This window comes from Dama dama, chromosome 3, assembly GCF_033118175.1.
Source record: "Dama dama isolate Ldn47 chromosome 3, ASM3311817v1, whole genome shotgun sequence".
NCBI lineage: Eukaryota > Metazoa > Chordata > Mammalia > Artiodactyla > Cervidae > Dama > Dama dama.
In genome coordinates, this window is record NC_083683.1 from 52,808,290 (window position 1) to 52,826,582 (window position 18,293).

General features: G+C 36.6%; 1 protein-coding gene across 1 annotated transcript in view; it reads left to right on the forward strand.

Moving 5' to 3' along the window:
- ADAMTS20 (ADAM metallopeptidase with thrombospondin type 1 motif 20) overlaps positions 1–18,293 on the forward strand; it is a 188,793-nt gene that overhangs the window by 94,554 nt on the left and 75,946 nt on the right. Inside the window, 12 exon segments of the mRNA XM_061122944.1 lie at positions 58–224; positions 383–512; positions 5,283–5,409; positions 6,988–7,198; positions 7,337–7,501; positions 8,210–8,374; positions 10,644–10,763; positions 11,365–11,472; positions 12,210–12,374; positions 12,472–12,762; positions 13,601–13,762; positions 15,288–15,464. Of these exon segments, the coding sequence (XP_060978927.1) occupies positions 58–224; positions 383–512; positions 5,283–5,409; positions 6,988–7,198; positions 7,337–7,501; positions 8,210–8,374; positions 10,644–10,763; positions 11,365–11,472; positions 12,210–12,374; positions 12,472–12,762; positions 13,601–13,762; positions 15,288–15,464 (1,988 nt within the window).

An 18,293-nucleotide genomic window follows, 5' to 3' on the forward strand; every position in this document is an offset into this window, starting at 1 on the left:
AACTGTTTCTGGACCGTTGACTGGTTTTGCTGTTTCATGAGCACTATCTTTTTACAGCATTATCGGACACTCAAGGGAATTTTCTTTTGAACGGGAATTTTGTTGTAAGTATGTCCAAAAGAGAAATCAACGTACAAGGAGCTATTTTTGAATACAGTGGTTCAAACAACTCAATTGAAAGGATTAATAGTACTGATCGACTGGAAGAAGAACTTGTTTTGCAGGTAAATTCTTAGTAGTTGTTACTAGGACAGTTTTAATCATATTAGTAAAATATGATGTTTAAGTAAGTGCTTTGTATTTATTATTAAACACAAAGTGATATCTTTTAAGAATATATCTTTTATGAATTGATTGTGTGCCCCTTTGTATTTTTATTGAGGTTTTGTGTGTGGGTAATCTATACAACCCTGACGTACGTTATTCCTTCAATATCCCCGTGGAAGAGAAGAGTGATCTATTCACATGGGACCCATATGGACCATGGCAAGACTGTACAAAAATGTGTCAAGGTACACTAGAATTAAATAAAAGGACATAAGTTCAGCTGTGGCATGCTGGTATAATTTGGGGTGCTCTTGAGTCTGGCTGCTTGTGGAACCCACATACTTATACCACACAGACTTACAAAGATTTCCCGTCTTTGTTCTCTGTCTGCTTTTCTCTCCACTCATTCTGGGCTTCTTATGCTTAATAGCCTCCCTTATCTCAACCCTTTTCAACATTTTCCATCACAGCTCCTTTCCTACCACATTGTTAATCTCTTTCTTGCAGTTACAGAAAGGGTCCCTTACCGTGACACTGTTTTCTAGTGAAATGCTCACCTTCTTGTCCTTTTCCTTCCGTCCACTTTCCCAGACACCCATCTCCTTCTTTTAGTCTTGTGGGGTCAACATTCTCTCATTCTCTTATTTTCTTTCTCTGACCACAGGGAAATGTGTTTGTACTGATGGATGAATAACTAAAAGGAGTACAGCGGGGATGAAAAAGCTGTGCAGTTATAGTAGAAAAGCAAACGAAGAGACTGGTGTCTTTGGGCAATCTATAATTATGAATACCTGGTTGTGTGAGGCTACGTTTGTTTGAATCAGTAAAGGTTTATCGACAGACTATTTTGTTTTGGATTATTAGGACCCTGATTTTGCATTAAAGTTTTAAAGTCTAGTGGATGAAACAGAAGAATGAGTAAAGTTTCTTAATTTTAAATGATAAAAGCTGTGCCACAAGTATGCATCGAGGAGACCCCAGGAAAGATGGAGTGAGCAGTTTGAGGAGGTGAAATGGGAAGATAGAAATTGGTGTGGAGTGGAAAAGTAGTTCCCAGGGGCACGAGAGACAAGGTCTGGGAATTAGGGGAGCAGTGAGTCAGAGGAGAAGCAGCTCAGAACAGTTCAGAAATGAGCTGAGAGAAGGCAGGTGGCCAGAGGCAGTAATCACAGATGGGAGCTTGAAGGGCATGTTAACAAACTGACCTCAAGGTACCAAAGGAGTGGAGGTATCCCATCCCAGCAAAAGGCACAGACTTGGTCCTGTGGTTCTAGGACAGCAGTGCTTGGATGCTGGTGTGGAAACAGGCATTCCTGTTGGAACAGGGTCTCCGGGAAGGGAGACTGAAGTGGATGATGCCAGGCTGACTGGAGCAAACACTGCAAGTAGGAGCAAAGCTTTGGTAACACAGACGATGGAGGCATTCATTTTGACAAAAAGAATCTGAATGTGCTATATAGAAGAGCATATAGAAGTGGTTTGGGCATCTGGGACTAGCTTTCCAGCGTAACTGGGTAAACTGGTCTGTGGCAGTAGATATGGGGAGCTGGAAGAAATCTAAATACATAGTTGAATGAAGGAACATTCTAAAATTTGGGGGACACACCAAATAAACACACAACAAGATCCAAAATGAAAGGCTGGAGAAGGCATTTTGAGATAGTTTGAGAGTCTGGACCAGGAAAGATCTCTTTCCCATAGAAGGAAAGGAGCCAGTAATTCAGTTGCCACAAAGTATATACTATGATCATAGTTCCTTTTGTATGCGTGTCACTTTGGGTTTCTCTAAAGTGACGTTTCTTTAGTTTTGTTTCCTTGTTTCCCTGTCACTGAAAATGATCAGGCTCCAAACGTTTTGTGAACGCTGTAAATTCTGTGTTAATGTTTTGGAGCTCTGTATTCAGTGCATTGGTTTCAGCTTTCCTTTCCTTTTTCTTGTCTGTTGCTCCCTTGGCCCTCTTCTCTCCGCTTTAACCTGGCCATGTTGCTTTTCAGGCTTGTGACACGGCTGTTATCACACGCTTTCCCTTCTTCATCATCCTGGGAGGTCTCTTTAACTTTCTTCTGTGTTGGATTCCCTGGGCCCAAATTCTGTGAATTCCACTCTTTATTTCCTCCACGGAGGATAACGTATCTGTCGGAAATTTCCTGAGAAAGCAAGGCAGGTTTTTGAGACCTTTCCTGTCTGAAAATGGCATTTTTTTCTGTCCTCACCCTTGATTGATAGCTTGGCTCGTATAAAATTCTAAGATGGATTATTTTCCTTTAGAATGCTGAAAATCTTGTTTTCCAGTTTCCAGTGCTTGGATATGATACTTCCTGGTATGGAAATTTTGTGTCTCCCCTCCTAAATTCTGGGAGTGAGAAATGACAGGACAATATGTGTTGGCTTGGCTTTTCCTTTCATCTATTTTCCTGGTAATTAGGACGCCTTCCAAACTGGAAACACAGATTCTTTGATCTGAGAAGTTTTATGTATGATATCTTTGATAATGTCTTTACATTAAAATTTCTCTTCTATCTTGTAAAATTTATATTGTCTGGATATACAGCCTCCTGGTCTGATCTCTTATCTCATAATTTTCTCTCCAAATGTACATTTTTTTCTTAGTGTTTCTCATCAACAGCTTGCTTTTGTTTCGTGGATGCAATACCTGTGTCTGTGAGAGTATTAATTGTAGTTTTGGAACTTTCTTCTGCTCCCTGACATATGTGTTTCCTCTTAATTCCGTTTCTGCTTATTTTGGTCTCTTTTGTGTGACTGTCTTTCCTAAATTGCCTACTGATCCTTTGATGTTTGTTCATATTTAAGACTAAAATGCTAATTGAAAGTCCTGTGTGGGTTAAATAAGTCTTCTTATAGTTCTTTACTATGTCATTGGGGGAAAGGCTCAAATGTTGTTGTCATTTAATCTTTTTTTCTTGAGCTAAAGAGTTTTCTAAGAAAGGAATTCTCCCATCTTCTGCTGGCCAGTGAGGGGACTGGAGAAACTGTAAAAATTGGTTTGGAGCCAGAGGGAAATGGAGGGTGAGCCCAGTGGGCCTGAATCTCATCATTTCAGTATGGAGACTTTTATATTGAGTCCCTCTCTTTTCAGTACAGTGCTTCCCCAGCTTCCCTCAGCTGCTGAGTCTGTGCCCCCAAATTCACCTGCTCCGGAGCTATGCTATCCAGAATGGTAGTTACTAGCCACATGTGGCTAGCCCATTGAAGTATGTATGACTTAGTATGAAAAAAGAATGGGAAATATATCATCGATAGTGTTTCTGTTGACCCTGTGTGGAAATGATCCTATTTGGCTATTTGTATCTTTTTACTTTTTCATGTCACTACAAGACAATGGAAAATTACATGTGGTTCACATTGTTTTTATTAGATGGCGCTACTGTTGACTCTTAGGTGGAAGTCTGGCTGTTCTTCATGACTACTTTTCGATCACTTCTCCATTTTTTCAGGCCTCTGCCTCACACATTCACCTCTTCAGAGGAACCTGAAGGTGTTTTTGATTCCTGGGCTTTGCTTGGATTTTGTGGCATGAATAGTTTGTTTCTTACTTTCTTCCTCCACAGGCTCAGGTTTCAGCTTCCTTGGCTCTGTTAAAATAGTAATTTCCATCTTCTTTTCATATTTAAAATTCCCTTTTCCTGCCTACTGTTTCCTCTTTTATTCTTTTTGTTCTTTCAGGTTTTTGCCTTTTCAAAATTCTTTATAGTTATTTCAGATGGTATGCATGCAGAGATAAACATGCATGTTCATGTTTCGCCAACTGAAAGTATACAGTTGAACTTGGAGAAAACAGAAATTTGATCATGCCACTGACAGCTTGAACTTTTTCCTGTCTCTTCATTGGAAAAAGTGCAAAGTTCAGTCTACTCTGGCCTCTCTGACTTCTCTAAGTTTCCTTGACTGTGGTTATGTACCGTATAAACAACTGCTAAACCTCAATGACTTAAAGCAACAAATGTTTATTTCTTGCTCATACTGTGTGGTGGCTGCTAATTGGTTCTGACTCTTCTTCAGCTTGTTATCTGCATCCATGTCATTTTTAAACAAATTAATAGACTATTTTTTTTAGAGGGGTTTTAGGTTTGGGTTCAATCCCTGGGTTGGGAAAGTCCCCTGGAGAAGGGAACAGCTGCCCACTCCAATATCCTTGCCTGGAGAATTCCATGGACAGAGGAGCCTGGCAGGCTGTAGTCAGTCACAAATAGTCAGACACCACTAAGCGACTTTCACTTTCACACTAGGTTTATAGAAAAGTTGAGCAAAAACTATAAAAAGTTCTCATATTCTCTCTTCTTCCACAACCCCTCCCCAGTTCTCCTATTATTACCATCTTGCATTCATGTGGCACATTTATTCCAGTTGGTCCATTATTATCAACTGAAGTCTGACCATGCTACCTTTTCATTCATGATTCCAGGCTGAAAGATCAGCCCCATCAGGAGAAGGTGTTTTGGAAACAGAGAAAAGAGTTTGCAGAAGCAAGAAAAGACTTTTAGAACTTCTGCTTGGAACTGGAATAGTCACATTCCCTTCCAGGTGGTTGGCACAAACCTGCTGTCAATGGGCAGGGAAGTATGCTCTTCCTCCAGGAAGTTATAGAAATGTTGTAGCAAGTAGAGATGTGTGATTTTGTTACAGCGAAAAGGCAAGCAAATAATGGGGAGCAGTAGCATACTGTATCATATCAGCATGGACCCTGATCACTCAGTTCTCCACGAGCAACCCTTCCATCCAGCTGTAATAAATTTCTTCCTACTTCACACACTTGTCTCACCTTCCTTACATCGCCTTACTCAGCAAACTCCTCAATGTTTCAGGATTCAGCTTGCTTATTGTAGAAAGTCATTCCTGACTAGTTCAATATGCTAGCCTATTTGTATCCTATGTTGGAATTGTTTTTGCTTTCTTAGCTGCATCCTTCAAGCTGTTAGCAGAAGTAAATTATTATGGAACATCTCCTTATGTGAGTTTTCCTTTAATTTTTAATTTTCATTTGACTTTGGCCAAGGTCTTCATAGAAGAAAAATTACTTGTATACGTAAGAGTGATCATATGGTCATGTCTGATCAAAGCTGTGACCACTTACCACTTCCATTGCTGGTGACTGAAAGGTGCAATACAGACTGTGAACTAAGGTAAGTAAAAGAGAAATAATGTATAATGTAACCAGATAAAAATCAATAACTGAGATAAGATATAAAGAATCTACTGCCTGGTATAAGATGGACATGTAATTAATATCGTCCTTTCCCATTCCTAAAAAACTTTAGACCTGCTAATTTATTGTGAAACTCAACAATTGGGTTTGAGATTTTTATTCATAGTATTTGCTTAATTTCAGTATAGAGACCTCGATATTTTTGTAAGAAATGGAAACAAATTTGTCTGTAAAATAAATACAGAAAAACTCTAATCTGAAAACCTATGGTTTAAAGCTCTGAAACAATACATTTAATAGCTTGATCCTCTAATTCCCACTGAACTCATGTACCAATAAACTTTTAAAGTTTGAGGATTAGAGAATCAATAGATTGACTTGTCTATCTTATCAGCATTTCGTCCATTAAACTGTAAGTAACAAGATCCTAGATCATGGCAGGCAAGTTTTTCCTTCTAAAATCCTTGTCATTTGTTTTCTTGTGGTGGGTCTTACAGTGAAGCTAAGAGCAATAACCCCATCTAGCAGGTGACAGTCAACATTCAGGGATGGCCTGAATCTCCTTTACTCAGCAAGGGTGAGAATTTTTATGTATTTGTGGTGGTGTTTGGAGACATATGGTAGAAGGCTAGTGGTAGGACGGCATGTACAAGTTGCATCCATTGCCTTGCAGTAGAGTGAAGTGCAACGAAATCCTTGAGATGCTTTTCAGATGGAAAGAGCTCCATGAATTCTCTTCTTTGCGGTATTGCTGCACTCATATTGTTTGAGAGATTGCTAGACTGTAACTGGGATAATTTGGCTAACGCTGGCAGATTTTACTTGTGGGAAATAAATGTTCTCTCTGAAAACATGTCTAAAAGTAGATTATATGAGTTAATGAGAAAATGCGATATGCTTTATAAAGACAAGTTTACCAACTTTTAAAGGCTTTTGATGTAGTCATGTTCCCAGATGTTCTCTGATCCTCAGTCAAATAAAGATGTTGCATAGGGAGACATCACCTGATTATAGGTCAGGTATATTTGGTGATAGTTTTAGATCTGCTACTAAGTAACCTTAATCTCAATCTTAATCTCAGCCAGTTGTTTTCAAAAGTCTAGGGAGAGGCTTGGGATTCCTAGGAAGAGAACCCATATTTCCTTGGGGTTCCTCTAGGGTGAGGCTTGGGGTTCCTCCAAATGCCTGGGTATAGTGCTGGTTCTCTACCTCCAGCTTTAACCAGACAGCTCCATTTTTATGGGTTTGGAGTAAGTGTTAAATTTTATTTAGAGAAAAGTAAAATTTCTGACAGAAGCCAAGCATATATACCATTTGAATGCATAGCATCACTGGGCTTCATTTTCTCATCTATATAATGAAAGTTTGGACTCTATGATCTCTAAGAAGTTTTCATCACTAAATCAACGATATATCAAATATTTTTATTGTGGCTTGTCTATAAATTCTAACATAATTTTTAAAATTGAATAATATGTGTGAATTTTTCTGAATCCATGTTTTAAATTGTGTTCATCAGCATACCTCCTAAGCATAATAACATCATTTTTTGTAGGTGGCACATCATTGGCAAAAGTGAATGTTCAACCCTTTGTGGTCAAGGATACAAGTCATTGGACGTCCACTGTATGAAGTATTCCATTCATAAAGGACAGACTGTTCCAGTAGATGACCACTACTGCGGTGACCAACTTAAACCTCCAACCCGAGAACCCTGCCATGGTGATTGTGTCTTAACAAGGTGGCATTATTTAGAATGGTCTCAGGTACAAAGAAAAAAGTATAGCTTAAGAAAAGCTGCTCCTTCATTTTACTTCTAATTAAGTATTTGTCACTTCAGAGTAGCGTTTTATTAAAATTTTTATTTTGTGTCCATTTTTCACCACTTTTCTTTTTTTAATCAGTGTTCCAGAAGTTGTGGAGGAGGGGAGAGGTCTCGAGAATCTTACTGTATAAATAACTTTGGCCACCGTCTTGCTGACAGAGAATGCCAGGAACTTCCCCGAGTGACAATAGAGAATTGCAATGAATTTTCCTGTCCCAGTTGGGCCACTAGTGAGTGGAGTGAGGTAACATTAAACACTTGAGGCTTAGAACTATTATAACATTGTACAGGAGATCTTTGTAATGGAAGGCTATGTAATTCAAAAAATATTTCAATTTGCTTTATCATTTGGTAAATAACTGTATTATCAAGGAAGTAAAATTTAAAAATGTTTTATCCTTAAGCTATTTACAGTGTCTGGCCAACAATGACATAATTGGTGTTTAATCTGTAACCATTTTCATAGTGGGCTTTCCTGGTGGCTCAGATGGTAAAGAATCCACCTGCAAGGTGGGAGACCTGGGATCGATCCCTGGGTTGGGAAGATTCCCTGGAGAAGGGCATGGTGACCCACTCCAGTATTGTCTGGAGAATCCCCATGGACAGAGGAGCCTGGCAGGCTACAGTCCATGGGGTCACAAAAAGTCAGACATGACTGAGTGACTAAGTACATTTTCATGGTGTGCACAGTAGGCTGAGATACATACTTGTTCTAAGGTCAGTTTTGTACCTTTATTTGTGGAACAAATAGATGTTGTGCTGGGATTTGGACAGCAGAAGTTTGGGGTGGCTGGTTTTACCCCATGAGTATCTCTGGTTTTTCTGAGGCGTGGAGGGAGAATGTCCTTAAGAATGATCTTTAACTGTATTTGAATATGCAAACTGAGCGTTCCGGTTTTGGGGGTGTTTGTGCTGACTAAGGCTGACGGTAACGGTCAGCTGTCTTCCCCAGTGTCCGGTTACCTGTGGGAAAGGGACCAAGCGGCGGCGGGTGTGGTGTCAGCTGAGGGAAGACCACTTCAGTGACGGCTTCTGTGACCCGAGCGCCAAGCCTGAGTCGCAGAGACCCTGTGAGCTTCATGCATGTACTTCCTGGCAAGTAGGACCTTGGGGTTCTGTGAGTATATGACAGTATATGGATTTCCGCTCTGATCCGTCATTACAGAATAGCACAGAATTATAGTATATTCAGTCTTTTAGTGGCTCCATCTAATTTTGGGGTGGCTTTTGGAGAAAGATTCCTGAAATGTAAATCCGTACCCATACAATTTTTTCAGTCCTGCTAATTTTGCTGTGGTAAATATTCTAGCTTTGACTTTTAACTCACTTTTGTTAACCGCAATACCAAAAATTTCTGTATTCAGTATCCTGCCATAAACCATAATAGAAAAGAATACAAAAAAGAATATATATATGAATAACTGAATCACTTTGCTATACACCAGAAATTAACATAACACTGTTAATCAACTATACTTCAATAAACAACTTATGCTTCCACCAACTTTATGTAAAATATAGGCATTTTCACGTCCTAAATTTTTCTGTCTACTGTACTTAGAGTAGGTGTTGTTGGGAAGTTTTGCCAAACAGGTGGCTAGGAGATAATCTGATGGATGAGTTGTGGACAGTTTAGTATTCTGTGCAGATTGCCATACTTGCCAGGAAACCTGCTCTCATCTACCTTTTAACACTGTCCTGTTCTTTTCTTTCTTTATCTCTTCAAAATTTACTTAGAATATTAAGTGACATGCACACACCAGGTCAATTTTGAAAACTAGTTAGTTTTCCTAAACTGCATTGACTCTGCCACCAAAACTTCTATTGAGAGTTTTACATGATAACTTTTTAAAGATACAATAATAATTGCCATTTCAATTTCACTATTTTCAGTTCAGTTCAGTCGCTCAGTCATGTCCGACTCTTTGCAACCCCATGGACCACAGCACACCAGGTCTCCCTGTCCATCACCAACTCCTGGAGTTTACCCAAACTCATGTCCATTGAGTCGACGATGCCATCCAGCCACCTCATCCTCTGTCGTCCCCTTCTCCTGCTGCCCTCAATCTTTCTCAACATCAGGGTCTTTTCAAATGAGTCAGCTCTTCTCATCAGGCGGCCAAAGTATTGGAGTTTCAGCTTCAACATCAGTCCTTCCAATGAACACTCAGGACTGATCTCCTTTAAGATGGACTGGTTGGATCTCCTTGCAGTCCAAGGGACTCTCAAGAGTCTTCTCAACACCACAGTTCAAAAGCATCAATTCTTCTGCGCTCAAGTTTCTTTATAGTCCAACTCTCACATCCATACATGACCACTGGAAAAGCCATAGCTTTGACTAGATGGACCTTTGTTGGCAAAGTAATGTCTCTGCTTTTTAATATGCTGTCTAGATTGGTCATAACTTTCCTTCCAAGGAGTAAGCATCTTTTAATTGGCTGCACTCACCATCTGAAGTGATTTTGGAGCCCCCCAAAATAAAGTCTGCCACTGTTTCCACTGGTTCCCCATCTATTTGCCATGAAGTGATGGGACCAGATTCCATGATCTTAGTTTCCTGAATGTTGAGTTTTAAGCCAACTTTTTCACTCTCCTCTTTCACTTTCATCAAGAGGCTCTTTAGTTCTTCTTTGCTTTCTGCCATAAGGGAGGTGTCATCTGCATATCTGGGGTTATTGATGTTTCTCCCGGCAATCTTGATTGCAGTTTGTGCTTCAACCAGCCCAGCGTTTCTCATGATGTACTCTGCATATAAGTTGAATAAGCAGGGTGACAATATACAGCCTTGACGTACTCCTTTTCCTATTTGGAACCAGTCTGTTGGTCCATGTCCAGTTCTAGCTGTTGCCTCCTGACCTGCCTACAGATTTCTCAAGAGGCAGATCAGGTGGTCTGGTATTCCCATCTCTTTCAGAATTTTCCACAGTTTATTGTGATCCACACAGTCAAAGGCTTTGGCATAGTCAATAAAGCAGAAATAGATGTTTTCCTAGAATTCTCTTTTTCGATGATCCAACAGATGTTGGCAATTTGATCTCTGGTTCCTCTGCTTTTTCTAAAACCAGCTTGAACATCTGGAAGTTCACAGTTCACGTATTGCTGAGGCCTGGCTTGGAGAATTTTAAGCATTACTTTACTGGCATGTGAGATGAGTGCAATTGTGCGGTAGTGAGCATTCTTTGGTATTGCCTATTTTATTAGTATCTATATAAATTTGAATAAAGATGTATATTGATTAAATTTGCTCAGTTTAAATCTAGAATCTGGAATAAAGGACTAATAAAACTATCTACTGAAAATAGATTCTTAACTGTGTACATGTTAAGAAAATTAAGTTTATGTAATGTCTGAGCAATGGTGTTTGGTATCTGCTTATATTCTTCCAGTGTACAGCCACGTGTGGACAGGGGTACCAGATGCGTGCTGTGAAATGTGTCAACGAGCTACATAGTGCAATGCTAGATGACAGACTGTGCCATGGAGCTAGTCGCCCAAGTGACAGGCAGGTAAACGACACCTCTCCATGGATTACAAACAACAATGTTTGATACAGGAAGATTACTGGTGTGTTAAACTTATTTCCATATGTATTTTTCCACTTAACCATATATGCCTTAAAAATGTATGTGGGCATCAGAGAGTTTATTGTTCTTGGTTTTGCCAGCTTTATTGAAGGATTTGTTTTTACTCTTTATCTGATATTGGATAACTCATATAACTTATGTTTCCATCCTTTGAACTACAGAAGGATGATGCATTATTAGGAGTATAATGAACTTCTCAAGTGTGTGGTGTTGCTTAAGGTAGTGATCTGTGTTCATTCAGAAGGTTTCAGCTTAGTGCTATTTTTGAAAGACTATTACTCTTTTCTTTTTAAATCATCAGGCAGAGTGATCCAAACTTTAGCCTTCAGAGTCATACTATCCACTTCTAGCCCTTGATAGTACTTTGTACTTTTGGAAAATAAAAACCTTTATATCACTTATTTGTAGTTTACTATGCAGCTGTTCTTGACTTACATAATTGAAAGAAGAAGTATAGGATTTAGTATCAATCAGAGTGGTTAATTCATTAATGTTTTATGAGGTCCATTTTTCTTTTGAACAGGATTGTATTGTTACACCTTGCCCAGTTATCCCTAAAATTGGGGCCACTTCCTTGCCAGCTGTTCCCATGAGAAAGATAGCACAATGGCGATATGGTTCTTGGACCCCAGTAAGTGAATTTCTTTAAGAGACAGTATTTCTACTATGGAGGCTTTCAGGCATCCACAAAATAGTTGCTCCAGATTTGCCAAATTAATATATGCATTCATTCTTAGGTATTTTGATGGAGATGGTATTGAAAGAGCATAGGGTTTAGAATTAGGTAATTTAATGACTAAATCCTGGTCTGTCTTTCAAGAGCTCTGTTTCCATGGGCAAGAATTTAAGTTTTCTAGGTCTGTTTTCTAATCCTACCAAATGAGGATGATAATATTTATGTCACAGGCTGTTATGAGAAGCAGATATGATACTAGACTTTTATTAGATTTGGAATATACACTTGCTTCAGTCGTACATGAAAGATATATTTTTAAGTTTCATATATTCTCTGAATATTTTAATTATGAGATCCTATCTTCTCTATTACCTAGGTCTTTCAGAGTTGTCTTAAATGTTATCTTAAGATTCTCTTATCTATAATCTTTTCTGTTTCTTTAATTTTGACAAATAGCTAATCACTATTCTGAAATGTTGAGTGTTTTGTTTTATTATCACAAGCATCTGATTTGTGAAGTTTATTTTTTAAACTCATTGGAATACTCACTGCCCTGTCTTTGACTCAGAAATGATAGTATTTATAAATTAAGTTTTTTCAAGAATCTTGAGGTTCAGAAATTTGAACAACAACCAAGTGTAAGGGATCCGGGAGTGTCCTATATAATGCTTTGGTATGATTTGATTTTTCAGTGCTCCGTGTCTTGTGGAAGAGGAGCTCAAGCCCGCTATGTAAGTTGTCGTGATGCTCACGATGGAATAGCAGATGAATCATTTTGTGCCCACTTACCCCGACCAGCTGAAATAGCTGTCTGTTTTAGCCCTTGTGGAGAGTGGCAAACAGGGAATTGGTCACCTGTAAGTACTTTTATGCAAAAAAAAAGTGAAATGAGAAATTTAAATATAATATTTGAACTTTGAGGTAATGCAGTTTATTGGCTAAATTTGTGATCAGTGTTCAGCTTCCTGTGGCCGTGGAAAAATGACTCGACAAGTTTTATGCATCAACTATCATCAGCCAGTTAATGAAAATTACTGTGACCCTGAAGTCCGCCCTGTGATAGAACAAGAATGTAATCTGGCAGCCTGCCCTCCCACGTACAGCCACTTTCCGAGTTCCTCTGAGCAGCCAAGCCATTTTCCAGGCAGGAATTTTCCATTAACTCACAAACCAGAGGATAATCAAAATCAGGGAGTCCATCCATCAATCAGAGGAAACCAGTGGAGAACAGGACCATGGGGATCAGTAAGCCCTTTTTATTGAGTTATACTAATTCTGTAATTTTGTTATGTTATATGGCCTTTTTAACAGATATGTACATAATGACATCAGAGGCTTTTAATGCTAATTATTTCTGAAGATCAGTAGTTTAAATCTTAAAAAGATTAAGCAATTTTTGATGCAGATTGCAAATCTGTAGAGTTCTAGTTGAATTATACACTAATGTGATATTATGATTACAGAGGAATCCATTTGAAAAAAATCTTAAAAGAGTACATTATAGTAAAAATGAAATCTTTTAAGTCTTAAGCTTACCAATGTCTATGAAGAAAAAAAATCAAACCCAGAAATTACTATGATAGTGCAGTGCAGTAAGCTGGTGTAAAACCATGATTACTTTGTACAAAAAGTACAATTGTGGTTCGTATTTTGTATGAGATTAATGATACCAAGTAAAGAAAAACAATGTGATAGTTGAGAAACTTAACATTATCTTTTGTTTTGTTTTTTTTCCTTTCTAGTGAGACCTGAAAACTTGAATTCCTTTTTAGTTAACGCCTAGGACAAGGGTGAATTTTTTACGGCAAACTTTAAAGCTTTACCTTCCTGTCAATAAATGTTAATGAAACCCCTAGTAATACCCAGGTTTTTTTTGACAGATATTCTTTTTTCAAATTATGATTCCAAAGGGGGGGAGAGAGAAAATTAGAAAATTCCAAAGTGGGGGGAGAGAGAAAATTTAGAGAGCTTGAAGTTGAGTCAAAGAAGCGTTTTTCTTTTTGCTTTAGTGTTTTATGATGTAATTTTGTGACGTGTGTCACAAATTTTCAGTTTGTGTGTTCCCGTGTTCCATCCTTCCCAGTGCTCTAGCAGCTGTGCTGGAGGTGTTCAGCGCAGAGTTGTGGTCTGCCAGGACGAAAATGGACAAAGTGCCGGCTACTGCGATGCAGCGTCCAAACCCCCAGAGTCAAAGCACTGTGATTCAGGACCTTGTCCACAGTGGAACTATGGAAGCTGGGGAGAAGTAAGTCCTACCCTCTCCTAAACTTGCGGAAATTATGACATCCCCTAAGACCGAAAGTTAAGCACTTCATACCCTTACTGTTGAATAATCTTACTTCACTATACTAGACAGACTTTTTTAAAAATTGAGTCAGTAAAACTATAATCTTTTAATAAACATTGTGTCGTGGTATAAATCACTCATTTATGATAGGAAATATATACTCCAGATTTTTTTCAGAATCCTATGTGCTAGCCAGTAGGTGACTTCCTAATACCTCTCTAAAACTAATATATTATTGTTTTAATTTCTTAGAAAATTAGACTGATACAAAGACAGAAAAACAGCGATATGTAGGCCATGATAATATCCTAATTATGGAACCATTCATTTGATGAATCTAAAATGAATAGCTATCAATTTTTGAGCACTTTCTTCACGTCCTGACCTTTTAGGCACTGGGATTATGAGGATAATTTTTTAAATGGTTGCAATGAATACTAATTCCACCTATATTATGCATGAGAAAGAAGAAAGACTTACATTGGCTTTGGATAAATAAAACAAGCCACCTAATTTAATTAGTCAAATATTTGTGTTTAATGATTTTTTAAAAATTAACTCGTTTATTTTTGATTGCACTGGGTCTCTGTTGCTGCGCTCGGGCTTTCCTTAGTTGCAGCAAACTGGGGTTCCTTTTTATTGCGATGCTCAGACTTCTCATTGCAGTGGCTTCTCTTGTTGCAGAGAACAGGCTCCAGGTGCATGGAGTAGTTGGCAATACGCAAGCTCAGTAGTTGCAGCTCATAGGCTGTAGAGTTGAGGCTCAGTAATTGTGAGGCACAGACTTAGTTGCTCTGCAGTATGTGGAATCTTCCCGGACCAGGGATCAAACCCCTGTCCCCTGTATCCAGGGAAGTCCCCTGTTTAATGATTTTCAGTACCTATTTTCTCTCCATAGGGAATTTGGAAATCATTGTTTAAAGATACACTTCTGATCAGGTGTTAATAAATATAAAAGTATGTCTTTAAAATATACTTTTACTATTTTCCAAAATGAAAGTAACTTTTTCAGTTGTGAGTTAATTCTTGTGAAAATTCAAATAATTTGAAACATTGTGAAAAGATATGAACTTGTAATATTTGATACATTTCCTGCCAGACTTTAGTTCTGTGTGGGTTTCAGAAATCGGTTCATTAATTATAATGTTGCTTTGCCACCTGCTGTTCTCATGTAATAGATATACTGAACATCTTTCTATCTTTATAAATTTAGATTTCCCTTCATGGATACATAGTCATCTTTTGATAGGATACCATACATTATGTAGTTATTACCTATTACAGTATTAATTTTCAAAATTTTGTCTTTTTAAAAAAAAGGATGGAACTGCAACTTTGATTTATTTTTGAAGAAATGTTGAGAGTTATGAAGAAAGGATAAACTTTAAGCTTTAGCTGTTCTGATTATGTACTCATCACTGAATAAACCAACATAATATTCTCTTTGAAGCCACATAGTCTTTATCTTCCTTTTTATTTTTAGTGTACACAAACATGTGGAGGAGGAATAAAATCAAGATTTGTAATATGTCAGTTTCCCAATGGCCAACTGTCACAAGAGCAAAACTGTGAAATGTTGAACAAGCCCCCTAGTGTGGCACAGTGTCAGGTACATGCTTGCCCTGATGATGTATCATGGCATCGGGGACCATGGAAATCGGTACGATAGTACTCTTGTTTTTATCTTTCTGTTTTGTTTTATTCTGTCCCTTTTACTTTAATTTTCTCTCTTTATAAATTGTGATGCACACATTTTATCTTCCAATTTTTTTTTAAAAGCAGACCATTAGACATCTTGGCTTGTGTCATTAAATTTGATAGTTTGAAAGAGAATTCATTCAAGTACTGTAATATATATATATATATAATAGTTTTATATGTATTTATTTTTTATAAGTGAATTTTGAACCATAGCACTAATCTAATGGAAGTGTGTTTCTCCAGTACACTTTTGGCTTGCCACAAATTAATTGAAAATGTTTTACTATTTACATTTGTACATAATGTTAACATTGTGCTTGTAACAATGGCAAGTTAAGGCTGTGTCTTGTTTGAGTGTATAACTGTTTGTGGCTTTTGTCTGTCAATGTCCAGTAACTGATCTAAAAGCAAATAACATTTTTTATCATTGTTAAACTTTAATATTTTATTTGGAAATGTGAAAATATTGTATTAAAAAAGAAATTTACTTACACAAAGTAAATTAATTGTTTACAATTTGTTACATACATCATGAAAAAGTATGATTTATATTGTAATTTATATGAATGTTCATATCTTCCACTGTGTGGAGTTACTGTGTTTTGGGCTGTTTTAATTTTTTATTTTTTGAAGCCATAGACAAAAATGCATAAATATTCATGAATGATTAATTTCTTCTAGTATTTTTCAACTACCCAGGCTTTGAAGAATAATTAATATATAGATATATTGAAACTAGCATTTTGGTCAGTTTTGATATTTCAAATCACATACAACCAAGTATACTTCTTTCAGGAGATAAAATGACTGGAGTCTATAATTTATAATAAATTTATTAAATTAAATTAATTTATAATTAAGATTATAAAGTTAAACAGTTCTTTATTTGGAAAATAATTAACTCTGATTTTATATCCGAACCTGATGTATACACTTGTTTTGCTTCACCCAGGTCAAAGTTTTACAGTGAAATTTAAACCTGTTTCAATTCATGCTATTTGAAGAATAGGTCAAGTTCTAGTTTAGACTAAATTCATCTTTTTAGTCACTATGACTGATACAAAACAGCAGAGCATTTTAACTTTATGGGAAGATCTTAAATTGCTGCATTAGAATTAGAGAGACATAACTTTTTGGGAACTAACAAAAGCATTTTGCTATGGAAAGCATTCACATACGTACTTAAAATGTTCACTGACCATCTGCTATATCCTAGGGACTATACTGTCGTGATAATATAAAGACATATTTGTTACCCTATGTAGTTTACAATCTAATTGGATAGATTTGAAGTCCTGTAAGAAGTCACGATAGATTTTTTTTTTTGTTTGTCGTTTTTGGTTGGAAATTCACTTTCTCTGTACTATATCTGTTACATTTTGTTTTGTTTTATTGGTTTAATTATAAGCCTAGTCGTTAATAAGACTTAATCCATAGATTGCCTTCTTGGAATTTGCCTCAATTAGGACAGCAGACATAAAGGTTTTATTTTCCCTATTCATTCATGAATTCATTCATTCACAAAGCATTAAACATTTACTTATGCTTCTGCTTTGTGTTATATATTGAAGTTCCAAAATTAAGTGGTTTGAATCAGCTCTTTATATCAGGGATCAGCAAATTATCAAACCTGGCCCATTGTCTATTTTTATAAATAACTTTTATTGGAACACAGTCATGCACATTTTTTATGTATTATCTATGGCTGCTTTTGAGACTTTCTTAGACTCAATAGAGACTTTCTTTTACAATAGAGACTGGCCCTCAAAGCCTGAGATATTTACTACTTGGTCTTTCTGGGGAAAGTTTGTTGATTCCTGTTCTGTTTAATAAATATCATGAAACTTTAAAAATTTGACATACCTAAATTTATAGCATGTTGGAATTGCGAATATTCACTTGGGGTCAGTTTTAGATTTTTTCATCCTTTGTTTAATATTTTCAAATATTTTAGGGTTTATCAATCTTTTCTACATATTTACTATAGTATTTACATAATTTGCCCCAGCTTTCTTGAAATATGTAGTCATATTGTATAAGTTTAAGGTGTGCAACCTCACACAATTTTGATTGTGTTGGAATGCATCAAATGCTATACTCCAATAATTTGTATCATGATGTTTTTTGGTATGTCATAAGTGAAAAACCCGCATGTTCACGAAAGACCCTTTGCAGAGATAACTTTGTCAACCTCACAAAAAGAAGTGACCAAGAAAACAATAATTTCAAATTACAAAATAGTAAAACAGAAGTATATAATTCTTCATTGTTTATTACATGTCTGTTCCACAAAGGAGTTAATTGATTAATTCAGTCTTTGCACTAGTAAAGAACTGTAAATTTTTTGATAAATTGAAGATAATTTTTAAAATAACAATAATTTTATTTATTATCTTTTAATAAAGTAAATATATATCATTAAAGTTCCTGGATTTCTTATTATATGAAGAATTTTAATCCTTAAATTAGCCTTTTATATTAAAAGGAATTAAGTGATCTGAAGTTTTATTGTTAAAACCAGTTATAACCTTTTAATTTACCTCTTTCAGTGTTGCTACGTATTAGCCAGATTTCAGAATACCTCTTATTAACATATCAGGTTAATATTCTTTAATGCATAACTTTAATTTCAGAAGATCCTATTTACTAGGTTAGAAAAGTAAGAAAATATGTGTATATGTATATAAGTATACATATATGAATGACATGAAATTTTAAACACTTTTCATTTTGAAGGAAAATTAAAATACCAATTGCTAAATAATTAAAATGTAGCTAGGAATAAAGT